Here is a 21,000-nt window from a genome sequence, read left to right as displayed (position 1 = left end):
CAACTGTTGCTTCCTTTTCCTTGTCAGATGATGATATTACTAAACTTTGGCATATGTGCCTAGGGCATATGAGTGAGAATGGCATGGCAGAACTGAGCAAAATAGGATTTCTTGATGGGCAAGGAATTTGCAAATTGAACTTCTGTGAGTACTGCATTTTTGGGAAGCAAAAGAGAGTTCGATTCACTAGAGAAATCCATAACATGAAGGGAATGTTGGAGTATATTCATTCTGATCTATGGGGGCCATCCAGAGTGCCTTCGAGAGATGGAGTTAATTACATGCTAACTTTTATTGATGATTTTTCCAAAAAAGTTTGGGCGTTCTTTCTGAAGCAGAAAAATGATTTGTTTTCTACATTTAAGTCTTGGAAAACTATGATTGATAAACAAACAGGAAAATAAATAAAGTACCTCCACGCAGACAATGGCTTAGAGTTCTGTTCTAATGAGTTCAATAAAGTTTGCAAGTCAGAAGGGATCGTGAGACACTTGACAGTTCGTCAAACTCCACAGCAAAAAGGCACTACAGAACGAATGAACAAAACGATCATGGAGAAGGTTCGATATATGTTGTCAAATGCCAACTTACCAAAGTCATTTTGGGCCGAAGCAACCTCTACTGCATGTTTTTTTATCAACTGATCTCCATCCGTTGCCATTGAGAAAAAGACTCCATAAGAGGTATGGTCTGGTAATCCTGCTGACTATTCTGATTTAAAGATCTTTGGGTGTCCTGTGTATGCTCATGTTGGTAATATAAAATTGGAACTGAGATCCATTAAATGTGTTTTTCTTGGTTATAAAGCTGGTGTAAAATGATATAAGTTATGGTGTCCTGAAAATAGAAAATTTGTGATTAGCAGAGATGTTTTTTATGAAACTGCTATGCTACCTAACTTATCTCTTAAAGGCTCTTCCAATAAAGAAAATCAAAAGCAGGTGGAACATCAGATTAATCCAGAATCTACAACAGAGTCGACTTCTCAAGTCAGTACAAAAATTCAAAATAGAGTTGTTTCTTCATACTCTATCGCCAAAAATAGAACTAGAAGAGAAATTAAACCTCCAAAGAAGTATGCCGAGGCTGATCTAATTGCTTATGCTTTAAATGTGGCTAAAGATATAGATGCAAACCTAGAACCATTTAATTATTCTGAGGCGGTTAGTTGTGAAGACTCAGAAAATTGGATGTTTGCTATGCAAAAGGTGATGAAATCACTCCACAAAAACAAAACATGGGATCTTGTGAAACTTCCTAAAAGTAAAAAGGTTGTTCGTTGTAAATGTGTTTAAAAAGAAAGAGGAGACTCTAAGAGTTGAAGAACCCAGATATAAAGCAAGGCTTGTTGCAAAGGGTTACAGTCAAATTCCAGGAGTGGACTTCACAGATGTGTTCTCCCCAGTTGTGAAGCATAGTTCGATTCGAGCTTTGCTTAGTATTGTGGCCATGCATGATTTGGAGCTTGAGCAGCTAGATGGCAAAACTATATTTTTGCATGGAGAACTTGAGAAGGATATTTATATACAACAACTAGAGGGTTTTACAATCTCAGAAAAGATGATTATGTTTGCTTGCTTAAAATGTCTCTTTATGGTTTGAAACAGTCACCAAGACAGTGCTACAAGAGGTTTGATTCCTTTATGACTTCTCATGATTTTAAAAGAAGTAGCTTTGACAGTAGTGTTTACTTTAAGAAAAATAGTGATGGTTCTTTTGTGTATCTACTCTTTTATGTTGATGACATGTTGATAGTAGCGAAAGATAAAGGAGAGGTAAGAAACGTCAAAGCCCAACTAAGTGAAGAATTTGAGATGAAAGATTTGGGACCAGTAAAGAAGATACTTGCTATAGAGATTCTCAGAGATAGAAAAGCAAGTAAATTGTACCTAAGTCAGAAGGGGTACATTGAGAAAGTTCTTTGCAAGTTCAATATGCAGAGTGCTAAGCTTGTTAGTACTCCTTTAGCAGCCCATTTCAAACTTTCATCGGCTTTGTCTCCACAATTAGATGATGAGATTGAGTACATGTCACATGTTCCATACTCTAGTGCAGTGGGATCTCTCGTGTATGATATGGTTTGTTCATATCCAGATTTATCATATGCAGTCAGTGTAGTTAGCAGATACATGGCGAATCCCAGTAAAGAAAATTGGAAAACAGTTCAATAGATTTTAAGATATTTACGAGGTACTACTGATGTTTGCTTACAGTTTGGAAGAACTAAAGATGGAGTCATTGGGTATGCTGATGCTGATTTTGCTGGAGACCTTGATAGAAGATCTCTTACAGGTTATGTCTTTACAATCAAAGGTTACGCAATGAGTTGGAAAACCACTTTGCAAACTACAGTCGCTTTGTCTACCACTGAAGCTGAGTACATGGCAATTACTTAGGCTTGTAAAGAAGCTATTTGGTTGAAGGGACTCTTTAGTGAACTCAATGAAGACCTTCAAATCGATACAGTATTTTGTGACAGTCAGAGTGCCATCTTCCTTACAAAAGATCAAATGTTTCATGAGAGAACAAAACACATTGATGTTCGGTATTATTTTGTTTGTGATATTATTGCTTGTGGTGATATTGTTGTGAGCAAAATTAGTACTCATGAAAATCCTACAGATATGATGAATAAGTCACTTCCTATAACCAAGTTTGAGCATTGGTTAGACTTGATTGGTATTCATTGTTGAAGTTAAACCCTTAAGGGGTTTTATGGAAGAGGTGAACTTATTCGTTGAGAGCTTGCGATGAAAAACTTGTTCATTGAGAATTCGTGTCAAGGTGGAGATTATTAGAATTAAGTGACCCGAATCTTTATTAAATAAAATATAGTGGTAAAATAAAATAAAAGTAAAATCCCTATAGAACTACACTTCTTTTATTTTATTTTAGAATAAGGTTTTTTAAACCTTATTAAACTTTATCTATTTGATATTGATTAGAATAAGGTGTTTCAATCTTACTCAACTCCTATTAGAATATGGTTTTACAAGCCTATAAATAGACATAATCTACTCCTCTTGTAATTATTCGAATTTGGCAGAGGAATTTTCTTCTCCTCTGCTCGTGGTTTTTTCCCGAAAGGGTTTCCACATAAAAATCTGTGTGTTCTTTATTTTTATTTCTCTTTTCTTTGCGATATACTGTCATCATCAACATTCTATTTTTACATCCAGTTAAATTATGTCATTAGTTTTGTATTATACATAAAGTTATAGATTTAGCCCACGTTCACCAATTGAATCTTCTCGATGACTATATTTTTTGAATTTCAAAATTTTAGTCTTAATGCAAACAATAACCATTAAATATATTAACTGAATTTTTATGAGTAATATGTGAAAATAACAAATGACATAGTATTATATGTGATAATATGTTGACACATCAAATTTTAAAATAACAAAACTTAATGAATTTAATAGTTATCATTTGGTTAGGACTGAAATTTTCAGATTCTAAAAGTGCATGGACGAAAATGATCAAATTAAAGACGTGTATTAAACTCACAACTTATGCAACATTTCATGTGCAATTTATGCTAACATGATATTATTTGTCTTATATGTCACACCAAAATATAAATTAAAAAATATAAAAGGTATTCATAAAAATTTTAAAAATAACACGAAGTATACTTGTATTATCATGCAATTACCATATTTAAAAATTTAACATTTTAATCAATATTTTTATTACAAAAGACGTTAATGTAGAACATAAAATACACTACAATTAAATGGAAGACATTAATGTAGAACATAAAATACAACAGAAATTAGCGCCAAAATAAATTAAGGAGAATACCCAATAAAATCCATATTATTACAAGTTCTGCGAATGCATATCCTTTCAAATTTACTGAGAATTTTTTTTAAATATTTGAGAAAGAAAAATAGGATTGTTTGAAATCTAACCTTGATTCATATGTTCTTGTCATTAGACGAAAAGGTTATTGGCTACTGAGCATCCTTTACACAATCGCCAAAAATCAATTTCACGAACTTACAATAAGTAAATAATCTTGCACCAAAATCAATGACCTTTGCAAATGTTCCAACAATCAAGTGATGAAAATATTCTTCTCATTTTTCTAATTGATAAAAGGATCATTTCACTCTTTTCGATTAAAATTGAGTAAATTAGTTCCTTTAATCTTGTTAATATCGAAAGTGAGAAATTAAGGACAATTAATCACAACATTAATGTTTTTGTCAATTATACATAATTTTGATTGATATAGTAACAAATTTAGCTTTCTACATATTTTGTCACTTGACCTTAATTCTAAAAAATCAACAAATTAAGTCTTAACATTTGGATAATTTTGTTAAATTATGACCAAATTGACATAATGTGTAAACTTTAAAGGCTAAATTTATTATTATACCAATCAAAATCAAGTACAATTGATGGAAAACAATAATGTTATGAATAATTGTCGTTAGTTGCTTACTTTCTAAATTAACAAGAATTAGATTGCTTTGATTTTTTGAGAGGGACCATTTTACTTAATTTCAAAATTTGAGAGGGATTGGAAAAGTATTATTACCTTCAAAAATTTAAGTCTTCATATATTATTTTCTATCAAACAAGTTATTCTTGCAATTGACTTGATTGTTGAATATATAGCTATTGTGCTTGTCTATAAATGTTGAAATGGATTAGAATGAGTCCTATGTTTTATGCAACAAAACCAATGGTATTTAGTATATGCTGAAATATCTCTATGAAATTTCAACATATCATAATTAAAATATTTGTAATCTATGTGTCCCTCATCTAATTTAATAATATATTTTTATAAGAAAAATGTAGGGCAAAATTGATAAAGTTGTAAAAGTTAAAGGGTTAAATTTGTGATTATATCCAATTTTTGAATTACATTTAATTGAGAAATTTAATGAAAGGGCTTGATTCGAAAAGTAGAGGAACACGTTTTAAGCAAATAAAAGTAAAAAAAAAAACTAAATCAAGTTCAAGGACTATCCTTAAATTTAACCTAAAATTAGAATTGTTTTAAAAAATATTATTATATTAAAGGGTGGATCTACTTACATCGTTGTCAAACTTAAGTGGTTTTATACCCTTTCGTAACTTTTACATGATTAATATTTTAACAATCCACCGTCATATTTCATACTCTATTCATGTAAATCATGAATGTCAAGTTTGGCATAAATTAAAAACTTTAACTATTTATTTTATGTAAAAAAATTAACCGTTAAATATATATTAATATAGACAATATTTTAGATCAATAAAATAGAGATATCAAATTGATTCAAAAATTACATGTATGAAGAGCAAAAATATATTAATAAATTCAACTATTGGATTGTTAAAATATTAATCATATAAAAATTATGAAAAATGTAAAACCATTTAAATTTTGCATACATGTAAGTGGATCTATCCCATATATAAATATTACTGAAAGACATAATAGCTTTCATTTAATTTAATCTTATAAATTTATTTGATTTTTTTATATATTTAAATACTACAATAAAAATATAAAATTTGTTACAACACTAAAGTTACATAGGATGTCGAATTATACAATGGAATTCACATCATGAAGAGTGGGGAGAGTTACTAAACCAGTGGCTTGAGAGAATTTCAGGGTGGAGTGCTGACAAAGTAAAAACTATATAAGTTTATTATATCATTTATCATGGTGTTGATGAGGTATTTATGGAGGGAGAGAAGTTGGGCATGGGATCTTGCCATCGAGATCTCTATCTTATTAGCGTTGTGATAGGGTGACAGTTATTAGCTTAAGGTGTTGTTGATTTTTACTTAAATAAATTAGAAAAACATCTTTTAAATGTGATGAATTGATAAATTTCGTCACAGATCATTTTCAATATATTTTCTACAAATTATGTGGATCCTTTGTACGATGCTAAGGTGATTACATAATATCAGTTTCTCTTGAAAAAAGTTTGTGATAGGGTAGGTTTTATAGTCATCAAATGTTGTCTTGAAAAATACATGTGAATTACAAAATATGTTTTATCTATTTATTTGGCAAATAAAGACAAAAGAGATTATTACATTAAAATCAAATTGATTATTTGACTCCTCGAATCATTATGAACAAAATTCAAGACCTAATTAAGTGGTTACAAGAAATTGTAAAATTTATATCCCAACCAAAACCTGTCTAACTAAGGCATCTGTAATTCTATTACTTTTCCTGTAAACATGTTGCGGTTAATTTTTTTAACCGTTTTAAAATATGGACTTCAATACATCTCATGTTAAAATTGTACAAGCATTTAACATAGTTGATAACTTTTTATAGTTTGAATGATGAAAATTTAAAATATATATTTCACGACAAAATTTTTAAAATTATACATTAATTTTAATTTAACATATAATTTAATATATGAATTTTAATTTGATATAATTATATATGTCAAATTTTGATTGTAATTCAAATGTATATATAAAATATTAATTTTGATTCAATCATATTCATTTAAATACATACATTAATTTATTCTTATGCTAGACAAATATAATTATTTGAGTATACAATATATAAACATAAAATGATGTTATATCAAGGGCTAAGGCGAAAACATTTTATAGGAGCCGAATTAAATTGTCTATTTTTATGTTATTAAAATAAAATATTACTATTTTAATAGCCTATATCTTGATAATTTTAAAAATTAAATCAAATTCTTATCATTTTTAGAGGTTAATGTATAATTTTACCATGACTAATTTTAGATTTTATAAATAAAAGAGTTAAAAGAGAACTTTCTTATTTTAAGGAGTCGAATGCCATACCAACCTCTCTTCACTATATTAATAATTGTGTTAATAATTAATAAAAATTAAATTAAATTAAAATTTCATATATAAAATCAAAATTCAATTACTAAAAATAATAATCACCAAAAGTCAAAAAGTGTTGTTTTATGGGAAAAGAAACATTTTAAAGAAGTAAGCAATGGTCTGAAAAGATCAAACGTTTACAGAGTCTACAAAGGTCGCAGCAGCCGAAGGAAAATGGTGAGATAAAATGGTACTCCTCCAATTGCAACTGAAGCTGACCCATTTGACTTGGACAGCTCCAGATAAAAATTAGTCAAAATGTCAAATACCCCACGTGTAATGCACTGCTTGATCCAAAACTAATACAGCTTGCATCGAAATCTAGTCCTCACTGACCCCACAAAGCAACAGCCTGGATCCTCTTCACCTTTCCGTGTTGCCCTCCCTTTTTTTATTCTCTTAAAATACAAAACAAACCATCTTTATATAAACTCATCTCACTCTTCCTTCTTTCACATTCACTCAACTCAATACTATTATGGTATCCTTTTCTTAAAAAGCTTTCCTTTGGCTTTTACTCAACTCACACTTCACTCTCAGCCTTTACTCAAATGGAACCTTTCGCTCTAGATTGCGATATGCTCGATTCTGGGTCTGTTTCGTCGCCGTTATCGGATTCTGGAAGTGGTACTTCTCGTCCGGCAAATTTCTCCGATGAAGATGTGATGTTAGCTTCGAGTTGTCCGAAGAAACGAGCGGGACGGAAGAAATTCCGCGAGACTCGGCATCCGGTTTACCGTGGAGTCCGCCGGAAGAACTCGGGGAAGTGGGTTTGTGAAGTGAGGGAGCCTAATAAGAAGTCGAGGATTTGGCTGGGTACTTTTCTCACAGCGGAGATGGCAGCTCGTGCCCACGACGTAGCGGCCATAGCTCTGAGGGGGAGGTCGGCTTGCCTGAACTTCGCGGACTCAGCTTGGAGGCTTCCGGTTCCGGCTTCTGCTGATCCCAAGGATATCCAGAAGGCGGCGGCAGAGGCGGCGGAGGCATTTAGACAACCGGCTGAGCAATGGGAGGGAAACTCTGAAGCTAATGCAAAGGGAGATGAAAACAAAGGGAGTTTGTGTGAGAATGGGTTTTATTTGGACGAGGAGGCGGTTTTTGGAACACAAAGTTATCTGGAAAACATGGCGGCAGGGATGATGATGTCACCCCCTCGTTGTGGGTACAATGGGGATGAACTAGAATACGATGCTGCCGATGATATCATACCTCTTTGGAGTTACTGTCAATAATACTAGACTTGATCACCCTATAGCTAGGGATTCAAGCAAAGCCAATAATACGTGTGGATATAGTTTTTTGCATTTCATCCAAATCCAATAAACACAGGCAGTTGACAGTTAGAAGCTATGTAGCTAATGCAGTTTTCTCTATCGTTTACTCCATTTTCAGAAATGTAGAAGGAAATAATAGCATTCTAAGGGAAATGGAATTTATCAGTTCACCAGTAACACCTACAACATGTCCCCTCACTGGAATGGTGAAAGTAATTACGATGTCTTACGCTAAGTCGACGTTTATAGATGATATCAGTTTGGCACACAGTCATTGCACATCAAGAGGTTTAAATGTATTCCGAGTATAGCTTCAGCAACTGGTCGAGAAGTCACAATTAATTGTTTATAAAGTAATACATGTCAAACAATCGTGAGTATATTATTTGCAAGAAGAAGTGGTATTGAATTTTTTTCCCACACATTTGGGTAAAGCTTGAATTTTAAAATAGTTATGGTTGGGAGGGTTTTATGAATATTACTCTAATTCAAATAGAGTTAGGCTTAGTTTGGATGGATGATGCGTTTATCTTCCGTGAAGTTAAAAATAGTGATGGTGGTAAGATTGGATACTGTAGCGGTCAGATTACAAACAACTGTGGAGTGTGTGTTTGAATTCAAACGCAGCTATAACGGTGAGGTGAATTGTAATGAAAAGAAAAAATAACCATTAAAGACTTTATTTAGAAGACATAAATACAATAGGAAAAAAAAGACATAAATATTTAACAAAAATTATATTTTATTTAATATTTACAAAATTAATAAATAGATTAAGTTTTATTAAAATTATATCTATATCCAATAATATTTTTATTAGTATTAAATAATTAAAAATAATAATATATAAAAAATGTTATAAAATAAATATAGGAAATAAAGAACAAAGAGAATGAGAGCTCAAAGAGAGAACGTATTTTATTGGTCAATCGGAATATTTACACTACTTCTCCAAAGTCTATATTTGTAGACATAAGAAGTATAAATAAAATAGAACTCTACTTCTAATGACTATTAGAATTTAAATTATATCAAAACTTATCTAGATATTGATGGACATCCACTTAATAAAATATTCATAACACTCCCCATTGGATGTTCATTTGTAGATAATGTGTCTTGTTAAACCCTTACTAAGATAAAAACCCTGTGGGAAAAAATTCCTAGTGAATGAAAAAGAGTACACATATCTATAATACGCATAATATGATGACTCATTAAAAACCTTACCAAGAAAACTCAATGGGGCAAAACCTCGGTTAAGGGAAAAAGAGTATAGCGTGTATTTACTCCCCCTCATTAAAACATCACATACTTTCTCATATTCTATGTATTCAATCTTAAACACTAGTTTTTCAAATAACTATTTGAATGTATTTGCTAAGCATTTATATCACCATTCTTTTGAAAGCCATGAGTGAGAGAAAATTTGAGGGAAATATATTTTGATCTCTTCAAGAGTTTCAACAATAATCATAGCAAATTTTAATTATAATTTTTCTATAAAAACTCAAATAGTTGTTTTGAATCATTTTGTAATCCTCCTTCAACTACTATTCATTAAGTCAAATTTACCACATATGTTCATATAAATGAACAATTTCTCGAGAATTTCAATATACTTCTGTAACACCCTATACCTGGCTTGGTTGCCAATCCCAAATATAGGATACCACACCACTGTCTCGTCTCATGTACATCAAATAGGAACTAAATCCAAGCAAACTGATCTTCTTTTGTTAAACCGTATAAGCTTTAAGTCATCTAATTAATTAATTAACATTATTACATGCAAATCATTCATTAATCGGTCTTACATACAGTTAAAATCATGCATAAGGGCTATTTAGCAAAATTTCATAAAATTGTTCGTTGGTATCAATACTAACATTTAAGGTCTCGATATTTTCTTCATACGGTATCGATACTGCTTGGAAAAAATGATACCAAAATAGCTTATTGTTTTTCGGCCAAAAATCCTAAATGTAAAAAATTATCGGTACTTGCTATAAATTATCGATACTTTAGTCCCGAGTATTGATACTCGAGATAAGGTATCGATACCAAATCCTTATTCTATTTTTCTGCACGTTTTAATTCATAGAGGTATTAATTTTCAAATCCAACTATCGATACCTCTACTACTGAAGCTATAAATACAACATAGAAGAGAAAATAATTCGTTTCTAATGGTTCTTAAACAACATGCATCAAGTACTTTGTTTATTCCATCATTCTATGGCTAAATTTATCAGTCCAAAGTGTCAAATTAGCCAAGCAAGAATCATTATGCCAACATCAATGTTTAAATATTCTAACATAAATATAACATGAAATTCTTATAGGCTGAATCAAAATGTTTAAAGATCAATAACCCAAAATAGTTCTACCACATTGCCTATTTCCCCAATACAAATATAAATAATATAACACCTATGACGAATAACTAGTCTTCCTTGGATCACTCCATCAAAAACCACATCGCCCACACCGTGACGTCACTAATCTGCATATGTTGAAATAAGTGGGTGAGCTTCAACAAGCTCAATAAATGCAAAGAATTTCCACAACGCAAACATAATGTCATGCAACACCACCAATCATTTACTCACAAAGAACCTTATTCTTAAGTCTAACATCATATAGGATTAAGTCATGCATCATCTAATAGTTCATTCTCACAACACATACATACTCATTCAAGCATAAAACATATTCCACATGATTACATGAATTATGATAAGTGGCACTTGGGATATGAGACAAATAGTAAGCTCTATCATCACAAATCGGATACACGGATCTCCATTACACCACATAGACTCATGGAGTCAAACATGTCCCAAAAGTGAAGCATATAGCTAACACTCTCCTTATTTCCCTTCACATGTCCCGTTGAATGCAGCTTAGCTCTCATTCCCTTATCTCTCTAAACATGTCCTAGGGCCTCAATGCTTAAAACCACTATACATATAAGTGAGTACTCACAATCCTATGGCATGCCAACTATATCCAATGGTTCCAAGATTACAAGGCCAAAATATCTGAAAATCAACACATATTACTTACTGACTACTCGTGCACTATCGCCACATATTAGCATCTTTTGCAAAACACTAGCATAGTCATAAAACATATATATTACACATTTATATCATGTATATAATTGCACTTTACACAATAATCACCATACTCATGTATCACATTTCATGCACAATACACAACCACAAGATAATTAGAGATTCAAGAAAACTTACACTCAGAACCTAGAGTAGGGATCTAGGCTACATCTAAATTCCCAAATAACATATGACTTGTGTTTACGAGTAGCAATCTATACACTCACCACTTTATGCTTTCACCGAAAAGCTGAAAGCTCAACTAATCTCTTTCTTCACTCGTAGTAGGCTCTAATGAATCCAGGGCTTCACACACATCATTCATACAATAAACACAATCAAATATTTAGCAATGGATTCACTCAAACCCACTAAAACATAAACTTAAGCTAAGTTCCCATGTAACTTAAATTATTAACATAACAAACTTTTAATTCTAATATCTCGATCTACACTCAATATTTTTGCCTAAAATCAGTTCTGTTCATCTAATTAATCATCTACGCCTAATTCACAACCTTCAAACTAGACAAATCTACTCAATTCATGGTATTGCCATTTTTCAACATCTTTTAGGCAATTTTCACAAAAATTATTAAGACACGATAAATCATTAACGAAACTTCAAGGTAAGTTTAAAAACCTTCTAATCATGCTAAAACAAGTTGAAAAATACTTTGAAACCAAGTTTTGACTCATAATCCCGAAATCCACCATTAATGGCCCGATTTTCAGCTTTTATTTAAAAAATGCGATTTGAAGTCTAATAATTCAGTTTTAAAGTCTAAATAACATTAAAAACCAATGGTGACATGAATGGTTGTTACCTTTGTTGAGAGATGAATGAGTTTTGACGTAAATTCGAAAAACTTACATTTGGAGAAGATGATATCTATAAAGTTTTTAGTGTTCTTCTTGCAGATTTATGATGGTAAATGACTTGGGAATGATAGGAAATCAAGGTATTATGGTTTGGAACTCAAAAATCGATTTAAAGATCAAGGAAATGGCAAGGAGTGGCACAAGAGAGAGGAGAGGAAGAAGCTATCGTAAAAACTATAGGTGGCGTGACTTTTAGGTTCAATTTTAAAAATGGTAGAATTGCCACATAAATGTCCACTATTTTGAATTTGTTACAAATTAGTCCTTTTCCAAAATTAAGGTTTTTTAGAACACTTTTTCAAAAATTGATTTAACAATTAAGATGTCATAGTCGAATGCAATCTTATTTTTCCATGCTATAAAATTCCGAGCACTCTACGTCTAAAATTCCTAAAATACCCCTAAAACTCCTAGGCCTATTTTAAGGTGTTACAACTTCTAACATTTAAACCCTTCAAGGATTTTAATATAAATTTACTATATATTGATTCATAAAAGGTTGTAACAACAATCATTAGGCGCAAGTTAAATCTTTTATGAACTATCAGTTTAATAATATATCTAAAGGTTATTGTATCCACCATAAAAGAATATTATATTTTTTCATAATCAATGCTAGGACTTAGCAAAAACCTCATATTTTATTCCATTTTGCAAAACTACTTCATTTGTACCCTCGATGGATTTATACCTTTAGATATTTGGACTATTGGTCCAAAAAACGTCTTTCTATTTTGACAAATTTATTCCATATCTATATTTCGCAATAGATTTATTCAAGATCCTACTTTTATTTTATTATTTCAACAATAATATTGCATGCAAAACCATTGTCAATCAATTTTATTATCGATTCCACATTTTCTCAAATTGGTATAACTTATCGAGATATCTTATTTTCACTATTTTAATTTTCAGTTTCAGGTGCCTGAATCTCTTCTGGATTTTAGTTATGTCTTGGGTCTCTTCTGGAGCACCTGCCTCCACTATATAACCATCTAGAAGAATTTTCATATTTGGAGCCGATCAATCTATCATTTATTCTAACTGATTGTCTTACTGGGACTTTGAATCAAAATATTAGATGGTATATAACACATGGTTATTCTCATTAAGTTTGTGAATACATCTAACAGTTAACTTGTAATAAAGTGAGTTATCCTTTTTGAACTTCTAGTTCAAATTACTCTTTCTAAGGATCTAAATAATGATAACTCATTACAAGCAGTGATTTCATTCAACTATTATTTTCCTTCCTCTAATGTCAAGAAAACTATCAAATCAAAATAGTAATCACAAATCATGTTATAATCGAATCTCCAATACATTCAAAACATCTAATAATACAAGGAGACTTGTAATTAATATATATTCCCAACTTCCTTTGAGGATTCACTCATCTTTGTGCATTGTGGTGGAGCAATTGGAACATATACGCACATACAAAAAATTCAAAAATGAGAAATATTTAGCTCTTGACTAAAAACCAATTGTAATGGGGAGTATTTATAACTTATTGGCTTGATGCGTACAACACGTAAATCAACATAATCTTATGTTGAAATAGGAAGTTTAGTTCTCATAAGTAATCGTTTAAACATTAATCAAATGCGTTCAATCAATAATTTCTCTAAACCATTATGTGCATAAATAACAAGCTTTTACGAAAGTTTTTCAAACTTAGTCAATAAAAGACTGAGATATAAACTGTCAACTCTAGCAATTTAAATTGTTTGAATTACATAATCTGAAATTATTTATTTAAACAAGCAATCTTGTAAACGACAGGTTGCAAGTTAATAACACATATGTGAATATTTTGTAGATGCGTCTACCAAGAATCATATAATATCAAAATCATCCACATGGTGGATGAATGAGCCCATATTCATTTCAGAAATACAAGACATTTGTAACACCCAAAACCCGGCCTAGACGTTATGGTTGAATCTGACGACGTCACATGGTAGTACTTTTCGAAAAATATGTCGTCGCTAAATCCTCTTTTCTATTTAACCATTTTTTATTATCTTATGTTAACTTCAAATCGTTTCGTTCGTTTTCAAAATATTATTCATTTACAAATCATTATTCAATTTCAAAAGGTTTTATTTTTATTTTATTGTGGAAGCTTTTAAACAGTTTGCTTATTCGTGGTATTTTGATAAAATATTAATTTCAATTGAAAACTCGAGTTTTACCTAACACTAGCATATTTAAATCATAAAACCGTATAAAATCCAAATTTTAAACCAAAATTCATAAAGGCCATAATTATAGCAAAATACTCCCAAATAAAAGTAAAATCATAAATAGGTAGTAAACAATGTAAAAGAAGTCGTGTGGCCACCACTGAGTCCTCTGCTGCACCGATCTGCCTATATCTAGGGATTACCTGTACAGATTAAACAGAAGGGGTGAGTTTACGTAAACTCAGTGTGTAATCCTCATACAAATGAATAGATAGTAAACAAATAATCACAGTCTGAGCTTAAGCTCTTTTCAGTATTAGTATCAGTCCAGTTTGGGCCTTAACCCATCTCAGTACAAAAACAATCATGCAGGAAGGCTTTAGCCCATCACAATATCAGTACCGGTAACAGATATACAGTCACAAAAATCTTACCCAACCAGCCTCTACACACCATCTCCGTCTAACCTTACACTCTATTTGGGGATATAATCAACCCACCCATCCCTACACTCTAAGTAGTATCGAATGTGGCACTAGACAGTAGTTTGCAGCGGAGTTGCCAGTAAATTAGGCTCGAGGCCTTTCAGTACACTTCCTCCGGACATTATAATCCTCCAACCCAATGCATTGCAATATACAGATATGACATGCTATAACATAATATCATGCATGTAAACAGGGCATAAAGTATCAAATTAGTGGGACATCATCAGGCTTAATCATATCAGACATACAATCATTTCAGTCAATTAGGGGTCTAGGTAAACTTACCGACCCTACAGTAGGTTCATAGTCGACTTGGGCGACCCGTGCAACCTTATCAGTCAAACAGTGAAATAGGCCTACAAGCCCATGATGTTCTCTCGTGTGGGCCCACATGCCCGTGTGGCTCACATGACCAAAATTGGCCTTGGCCTCGTGATCCATTTTAATGTAACCCATGCTAGTTAATTATTCAATGTGTTTCCACTATTTACTTATGTGATCCTTCAAAGTTGTTTACTTGAGTCACTATTCCTAAATTATTTGTATCTTAAGCTACAAAATTCCGAATTAAGATCTGCAAATTTTCCCTAAAACCAGACTCACATATCTTCTTACCATAAAACTTTCAAAATTATTGGTTTAGCCAATAAGTACAATTTATTCTTTAAAGTTTCCCCTGTTTTGTTGTCTGACAGTTTTTACCTGTCTGCACTAAAAATTAATTATCTTCTTGTACATAATTCAGATGATGTTCCTATTTGTTTCTCTTGAAAGTAGACTCATTCAAGATTTTAAAAATATAAATTCTAACCTATAATTATTTTTATATAGTTTTTAATAATTTTCCAAAGTCAGGAAAGGGCATTCTAAAATCATTCTGACCCTGTCTCACTAAAATTCAAATATCTCATAATATGAAATATTTTTGCTTACTTCATTTCTTTTATAAGAAACTAGACTCAACCTCTAATTAAATTTCCACAATTTATGGTAATTGTTCAATGTTAGCCTACTGCTGTTGTCTAAACAACAAGCAATTTCGGCTTTTTACCGAATCCCTTATTTTTGTGTTTCGGGTACACACCTAGTTTTGTTTGATGCTAAAATAGTCCCTGAGCACTCCAAAGCCTATAGTTAAACAAATAAAACCATAATCTATCTTACCTCACGATTAATCAAAACCCCAAAACCAAAATACTTTCCCATAAAACGATGAACACTTATCTTAAAAACTTCAAATTGGTACATTTACGAAAATCATGATGAGAGCCTTAATCCTCACGAAATGCTGCTGCCAACACCCCGAAATTAAACTATTGAACACAAAATAATCTCTTAAAATGATACCCAACAACTTACTGAATTTGCACAAGTGCTGCTTATGAAATCAAGAGGAAAGAATGGTTTAGGGGGAACAAGGGAATTTCGGAAGTACAGAAAAGAAAAGAAAAGATAATCGAGTAAGAAGTAAGGAAGAAAAAAATCGGTAGAGATGGGAGAGAGAAAACGTTAGAAAGATGGAGAGAAAAATGACTGTATTGTTTTTTTGAAAAAGGAAAAAGTGATCAGATTTTGGATATTCTCCCTCATAATCCCTTAATTCACTCCTAAAATCGCTCACTCACTTCCCACTACACATCCACCACTTAGAAACCCAGTTCAGCACAAATCTTGCCTAAATTAGGAGCAAAAATACAACTTTTTCTGTCCTAAAGATTCGAACCCATGACCTCCTTCACACCAACACTCCACTTATCCACTAGACCAGTAGGCATATTCGGTTAATTATTTGCCAACTTTTACTTAAAAGCCTACTGACCAAAGATAGGACTTATTCATAAAAATACCAAAATTTTCCCAAGTCCTGCCTTGAACTTGGGACCTCCCAAACACTCTTAGAAGACATAACCAATAAAGCTGAGAGATGTTTGTGTCACACATTCATAATACACCAAAATTAAAATTTTGGGGCGTTACAATTCTACCCCCTAAAGAAAATTTTTTCCTCGAAATTTGCCTAATCAGAATAGATGAGGACACTGCTGACACATCGCATCCTCAGGCTCCCATGTGGCTTTCTTAGTGTTATGATTATGCCATAGAACCTTTTTTAGTGGAATGGATTTCCTTTTCAGAACCTTAACGTCGCGATCCAGAATCTGAACTGACTCTTCCTCAAAGGTCAAATCTGCCCTAACCTCGACCTCTTCAATAGGGACAATATGAGTAGGATCAGAGCGGTAGCGCCTTAACATGTCGTCCAGTATCTGAATCACCCTCTCAGACTGACCATCAGTCTGAGGATGGAATGTAGTACTGAAGTCCAACCTTGAACCCAGAGCCTCAGGTAACCTCTTCTAAAATCGAGACGCGAAACGAGGATCCCTATCAGAGGTGATCGAAACCGGTACTCCATGCAGTCTCACTATCTTAAAAATATAAAGCTTCACCAGCTTCTGTAGAGAAAAATTAGTATGAACCAGTATAGAGTGGGCGGACTTGGTCAATTGATCCACGATGACCCATATTGAATCCTTCTTAGCGGATTTTTGAGTCCTATTAACAAAATCCATAGTTACGCACTCCCATTTCAAAAGAGGAATCTTAACCGGCTGCTGCAAACCCAAAGGTAATTGATGCTCAGCCTTAACCTGCTGGCAAGTCAAACATATGCCCACAAAATCAGTAACCTCACGTTTCAACCCTGGCCACCAATATAACTCACGGAGGTCTCGGTACATCTTATTTCTGCCAAGATGCATAGCATAAGGGCTACTATGCACCTCTTTCAGTATGGCCTGTCTCAAATCAGTATCATTCGAAACACAGAGTCTCCCATGGAAATAGAGTACCCCATCACTGTTTAGTCAAAAATTCGTAGTACTACCACCCTCAATCTGCCGGAATCAAAGACTCAACGACTCATTCTCCAACTGCTTACCCTTAATCTACTCAATCCATGACGGCTTAACTTGAAGCTCGGCTAATAAACTACCATTCATCAAATAAACTTAGATGAACAAATATCACCCGCAAATCAGTCATAGCCCTACAGCTCAGTGCATCAACCACCACATTGGCCTTACTAAGATGGTACTCAATGGTGCAGTCATAGTCTTTAAGCGGTTCAATCCTTCTGCGCTGCCTAAGATTAAGCTCCTTCTGAGTGAGGAGATACTTGATGCTCTTATGATCAGTGTAGATGATACACTTCTCACTATACAAATAATGCCTCTAGATTTTCAGTGCGAATACCACAGCGACCAACTCCAAGTTACGCATCAGATAATTTGCCTCATGGGTCTTAAGCTGACGAGATGCATAGGCTACCACCTTACCATCCTGCATCAACACATATCCCAAACCGACTTGTGATGCATCACTATAAACAGTAAACTCCTTTCCAGGCTCCGGCTGTATCAGAATAGATGCATCAGTTAGTACAGTATTAAGCTTCTCAAAGCTCTCTTGTTGTGCGTCAGTCCAGTTAATCAACAAACCTTTACGTAGCAGCTTAGTCAAGGATACTGCAATCAATGAAAAACCCTTTACAAATCATCGATAGTATCTAGCCAGTCCCAGAAAACTGCAGATCTCAGACACGTTCCTAGGCTGCTTTCACTCCAACACAGTGTCAATCTTTCGAGGATCAACTTGAATCCCCTCAGTCGAAACTACATGACCAATAAATGTCTCCTCACACAGCTAGAACTCGCACTTACTAAACTTAGCATAAAGTTATTTTTCCCTCAAAGTCTAAATAATGACTCGAAGGTGCTCATCATGCTCATCCTCAGTCCTCGAGTAAACCAGTATGTCGTCGATGACTACCACCACAAACTGATCCAGATAAGGCTGGAACACTCGATTCATTAAATCTATGAAAGCTGCCGGTGCATTAGTCAGTCCGAATGGCATCATTAGGAACTCGTAGCGACCATAACGAGTCCTAAACGTCGTCTTATGAACATCAGCCTCCTTAACCCTTAATTGATGATATCCAGATCAAAGGTCAATCATAGAGAAAATTGAAGCTCCTCGGAACTGGTCAAACAGATCATCTATCCTTGGTAGGGGGTACTTATTCTTAATGGTCAATTTATTTAGCTGTGTGTAGTTGATGCACATACGCATGGATCTATCATTTTCCTTTACAAACAAAACCGGTACTCCCCACGGAGACACACTAGGGCAGATGAACCCACAATCTAAAAGCTCTTAAATCTGAGCCTTAAGCTCCACAAGCTCATTCGGTGCCATTCTATAGGGAGCGATGGACACTGGAGCTGTACCAGGAAGGAGCTTTATCCCAAACTCCACTTCACGATTCGGAGGTAAACCCGATAGCTCATCAAGAAATATGTCCGGAACATTCTTTACCTTTCTGATATCCTTAACTCTAAAGTCTCTAGAATCCACATAGGCCAAGAATGCCTCACATCCCTTACGAACAAACTTCTTTGCCACCAGTGCAGAGATCACATTAGATAAGTAGTTCCGACGTTCTCAAAGCGGACGCATCGCTCACACTCCCCCTATAGGGCTATCAAAACTCTTAAATTATCTCTGAGGCCATTCTCAAAGCGGACACATCGCTCACACTCAGATGCCACGATACCTCGCGCATAACGGTTCAGTATCAAAAACTCGGCCTCATACTCGGCCACATTAGGGTGACCCTAGTAACACCCCCGAAGAGCTTAGCTCCATTAGATCAGAGTCATTTCGTAACCGACCCTCGGCCCCCAAATCCAGTATTTGGCCCAGTGACCCTCTCCAAAATCCTTAACATAGCCTAGGACAATGCATCGTCCCCAGCCATGCGATCTTGAGACCCAGTCTCAATAGCAGGCGACACTGGCGTCTCACTTGTATCCAAATTTGGCAGACTGCCCGATGACGAGGGCTCAGCTTAAGCCCCTCTACAGCCTTTACCTTGGCCTCTAGTACCCAGCCCGCGAGTACCTTTGGTGCTCATTATCTAATTGCATTTTATCGGTATTAACTGTTTTTTATATCAGTTTACAGTTCCAGTGTTTATTAACATATATTTTTTTGAAAACAGTATCAGAAGTGTAAAGTTTGTTTCGTCCATCGCAGTGCCAATCAATGTCTATCAGTTTTACTACAGTCTTAGTATACACTATTTTAAGTGTTTTCAGTATGGTCTATCTATAGTAGTCTCAGTATATACTATCTATAGCAGTTTTAGGATATACTATCAAGGACAGTTTCAGTTTCAGTTTAAACAATTTACAGTTTCAGAAAACTTACTGGATCGGCGCCGGAGACTCGGTGTACCACATTTTCAGTAAAATCATTTAGAAATTAGTTCTCAGAAATCACGTCTTAAAAACCCACATCCACAATCGAGTTTTATAACCTGGCTCTGATACCACTAAATTTAACACCCCAAACCCGACCTAGACGTTATAGGTGAATCTGACGACGTCACATGGTAGTGCTTCTCGAAAAATAACTCGTCGCTAAATCTTCTTTTCTATTTAACCTTTTTTTATTATCTTATCTTAACTTCAAATTGTGTCATTCGTTTTCAAAATATTATTCATTTACAAATCATTATTTAATTTCAAAAATTTTTTTATTTTTATTGCGGAACCTTTTAAACAGTTTGCTTATTCGTGGTATTTTTGATAAAACATTAATTTCAATTGAAAACCCGAGTTTTACCTAACACTAGCAGATTTAAATCATAAAATCATATAAAATCCAAAATTTAAACTGAAATTTGTAAAGGCCATAATTACAGTAAAATACTCCCAAATAAAAGTAAAATCATAACTAGGTAGTAAACAGTGTAACAGAAGTCGTGTGGCCATCACTGAGTCCTCCGCTGCAGCGATCCGCTTATATCTAGGGATTACCTGTACAGATTAAAAAGAAGGGGTGGGTTTACGTAAACTCAGTGTGTAATCTCTATACAAATGAACAGACAGTAAACAAGTAATCACAGTCTGGGCGTAAGCCCTTTTCAGTTTCAATATCAGTCCAGTTTGGGCCTTAGCCTATCTCAGTACAAAAAAATTCATGCAGTAGGGCTTTAGCCCATCACAGTATCAGTAGGAGTGACAGATATATAGTCACAAAAATCCTACCCATCCATCCTCTACACACCATCTCCGTTTAACCCTACACTTCATGTGGGGATATAATCAACCCACCCATC

General features: G+C 33.7%; 1 protein-coding gene across 1 annotated transcript; it reads left to right on the top strand.

Annotated features, from left to right (window-relative positions):
* Positions 1–7,309: 7,309 nt before the first annotated feature.
* LOC105798497 (dehydration-responsive element-binding protein 1A) lies at positions 7,310–8,554 on the top strand. Its single transcript, XM_012628591.2, has one exon. It carries the CDS (start codon positions 7,410–7,412, stop codon positions 8,088–8,090), a length of 681 nt encoding a protein of 226 aa, XP_012484045.1. The 5' UTR covers positions 7,310–7,409; the 3' UTR covers positions 8,091–8,554.
* The last annotated feature ends 12,446 nt before the right edge of the window (positions 8,555–21,000 follow it).

Source organism: Gossypium raimondii, chromosome 9, assembly GCF_025698545.1.
Source record: "Gossypium raimondii isolate GPD5lz chromosome 9, ASM2569854v1, whole genome shotgun sequence".
Classification (NCBI taxonomy): Eukaryota; Viridiplantae; Streptophyta; class Magnoliopsida; order Malvales; family Malvaceae; genus Gossypium; species Gossypium raimondii.
The sequence above is the reverse complement of the archived record's forward strand: the minus strand, read 5'-3'. Positions and strand labels throughout refer to the sequence as shown.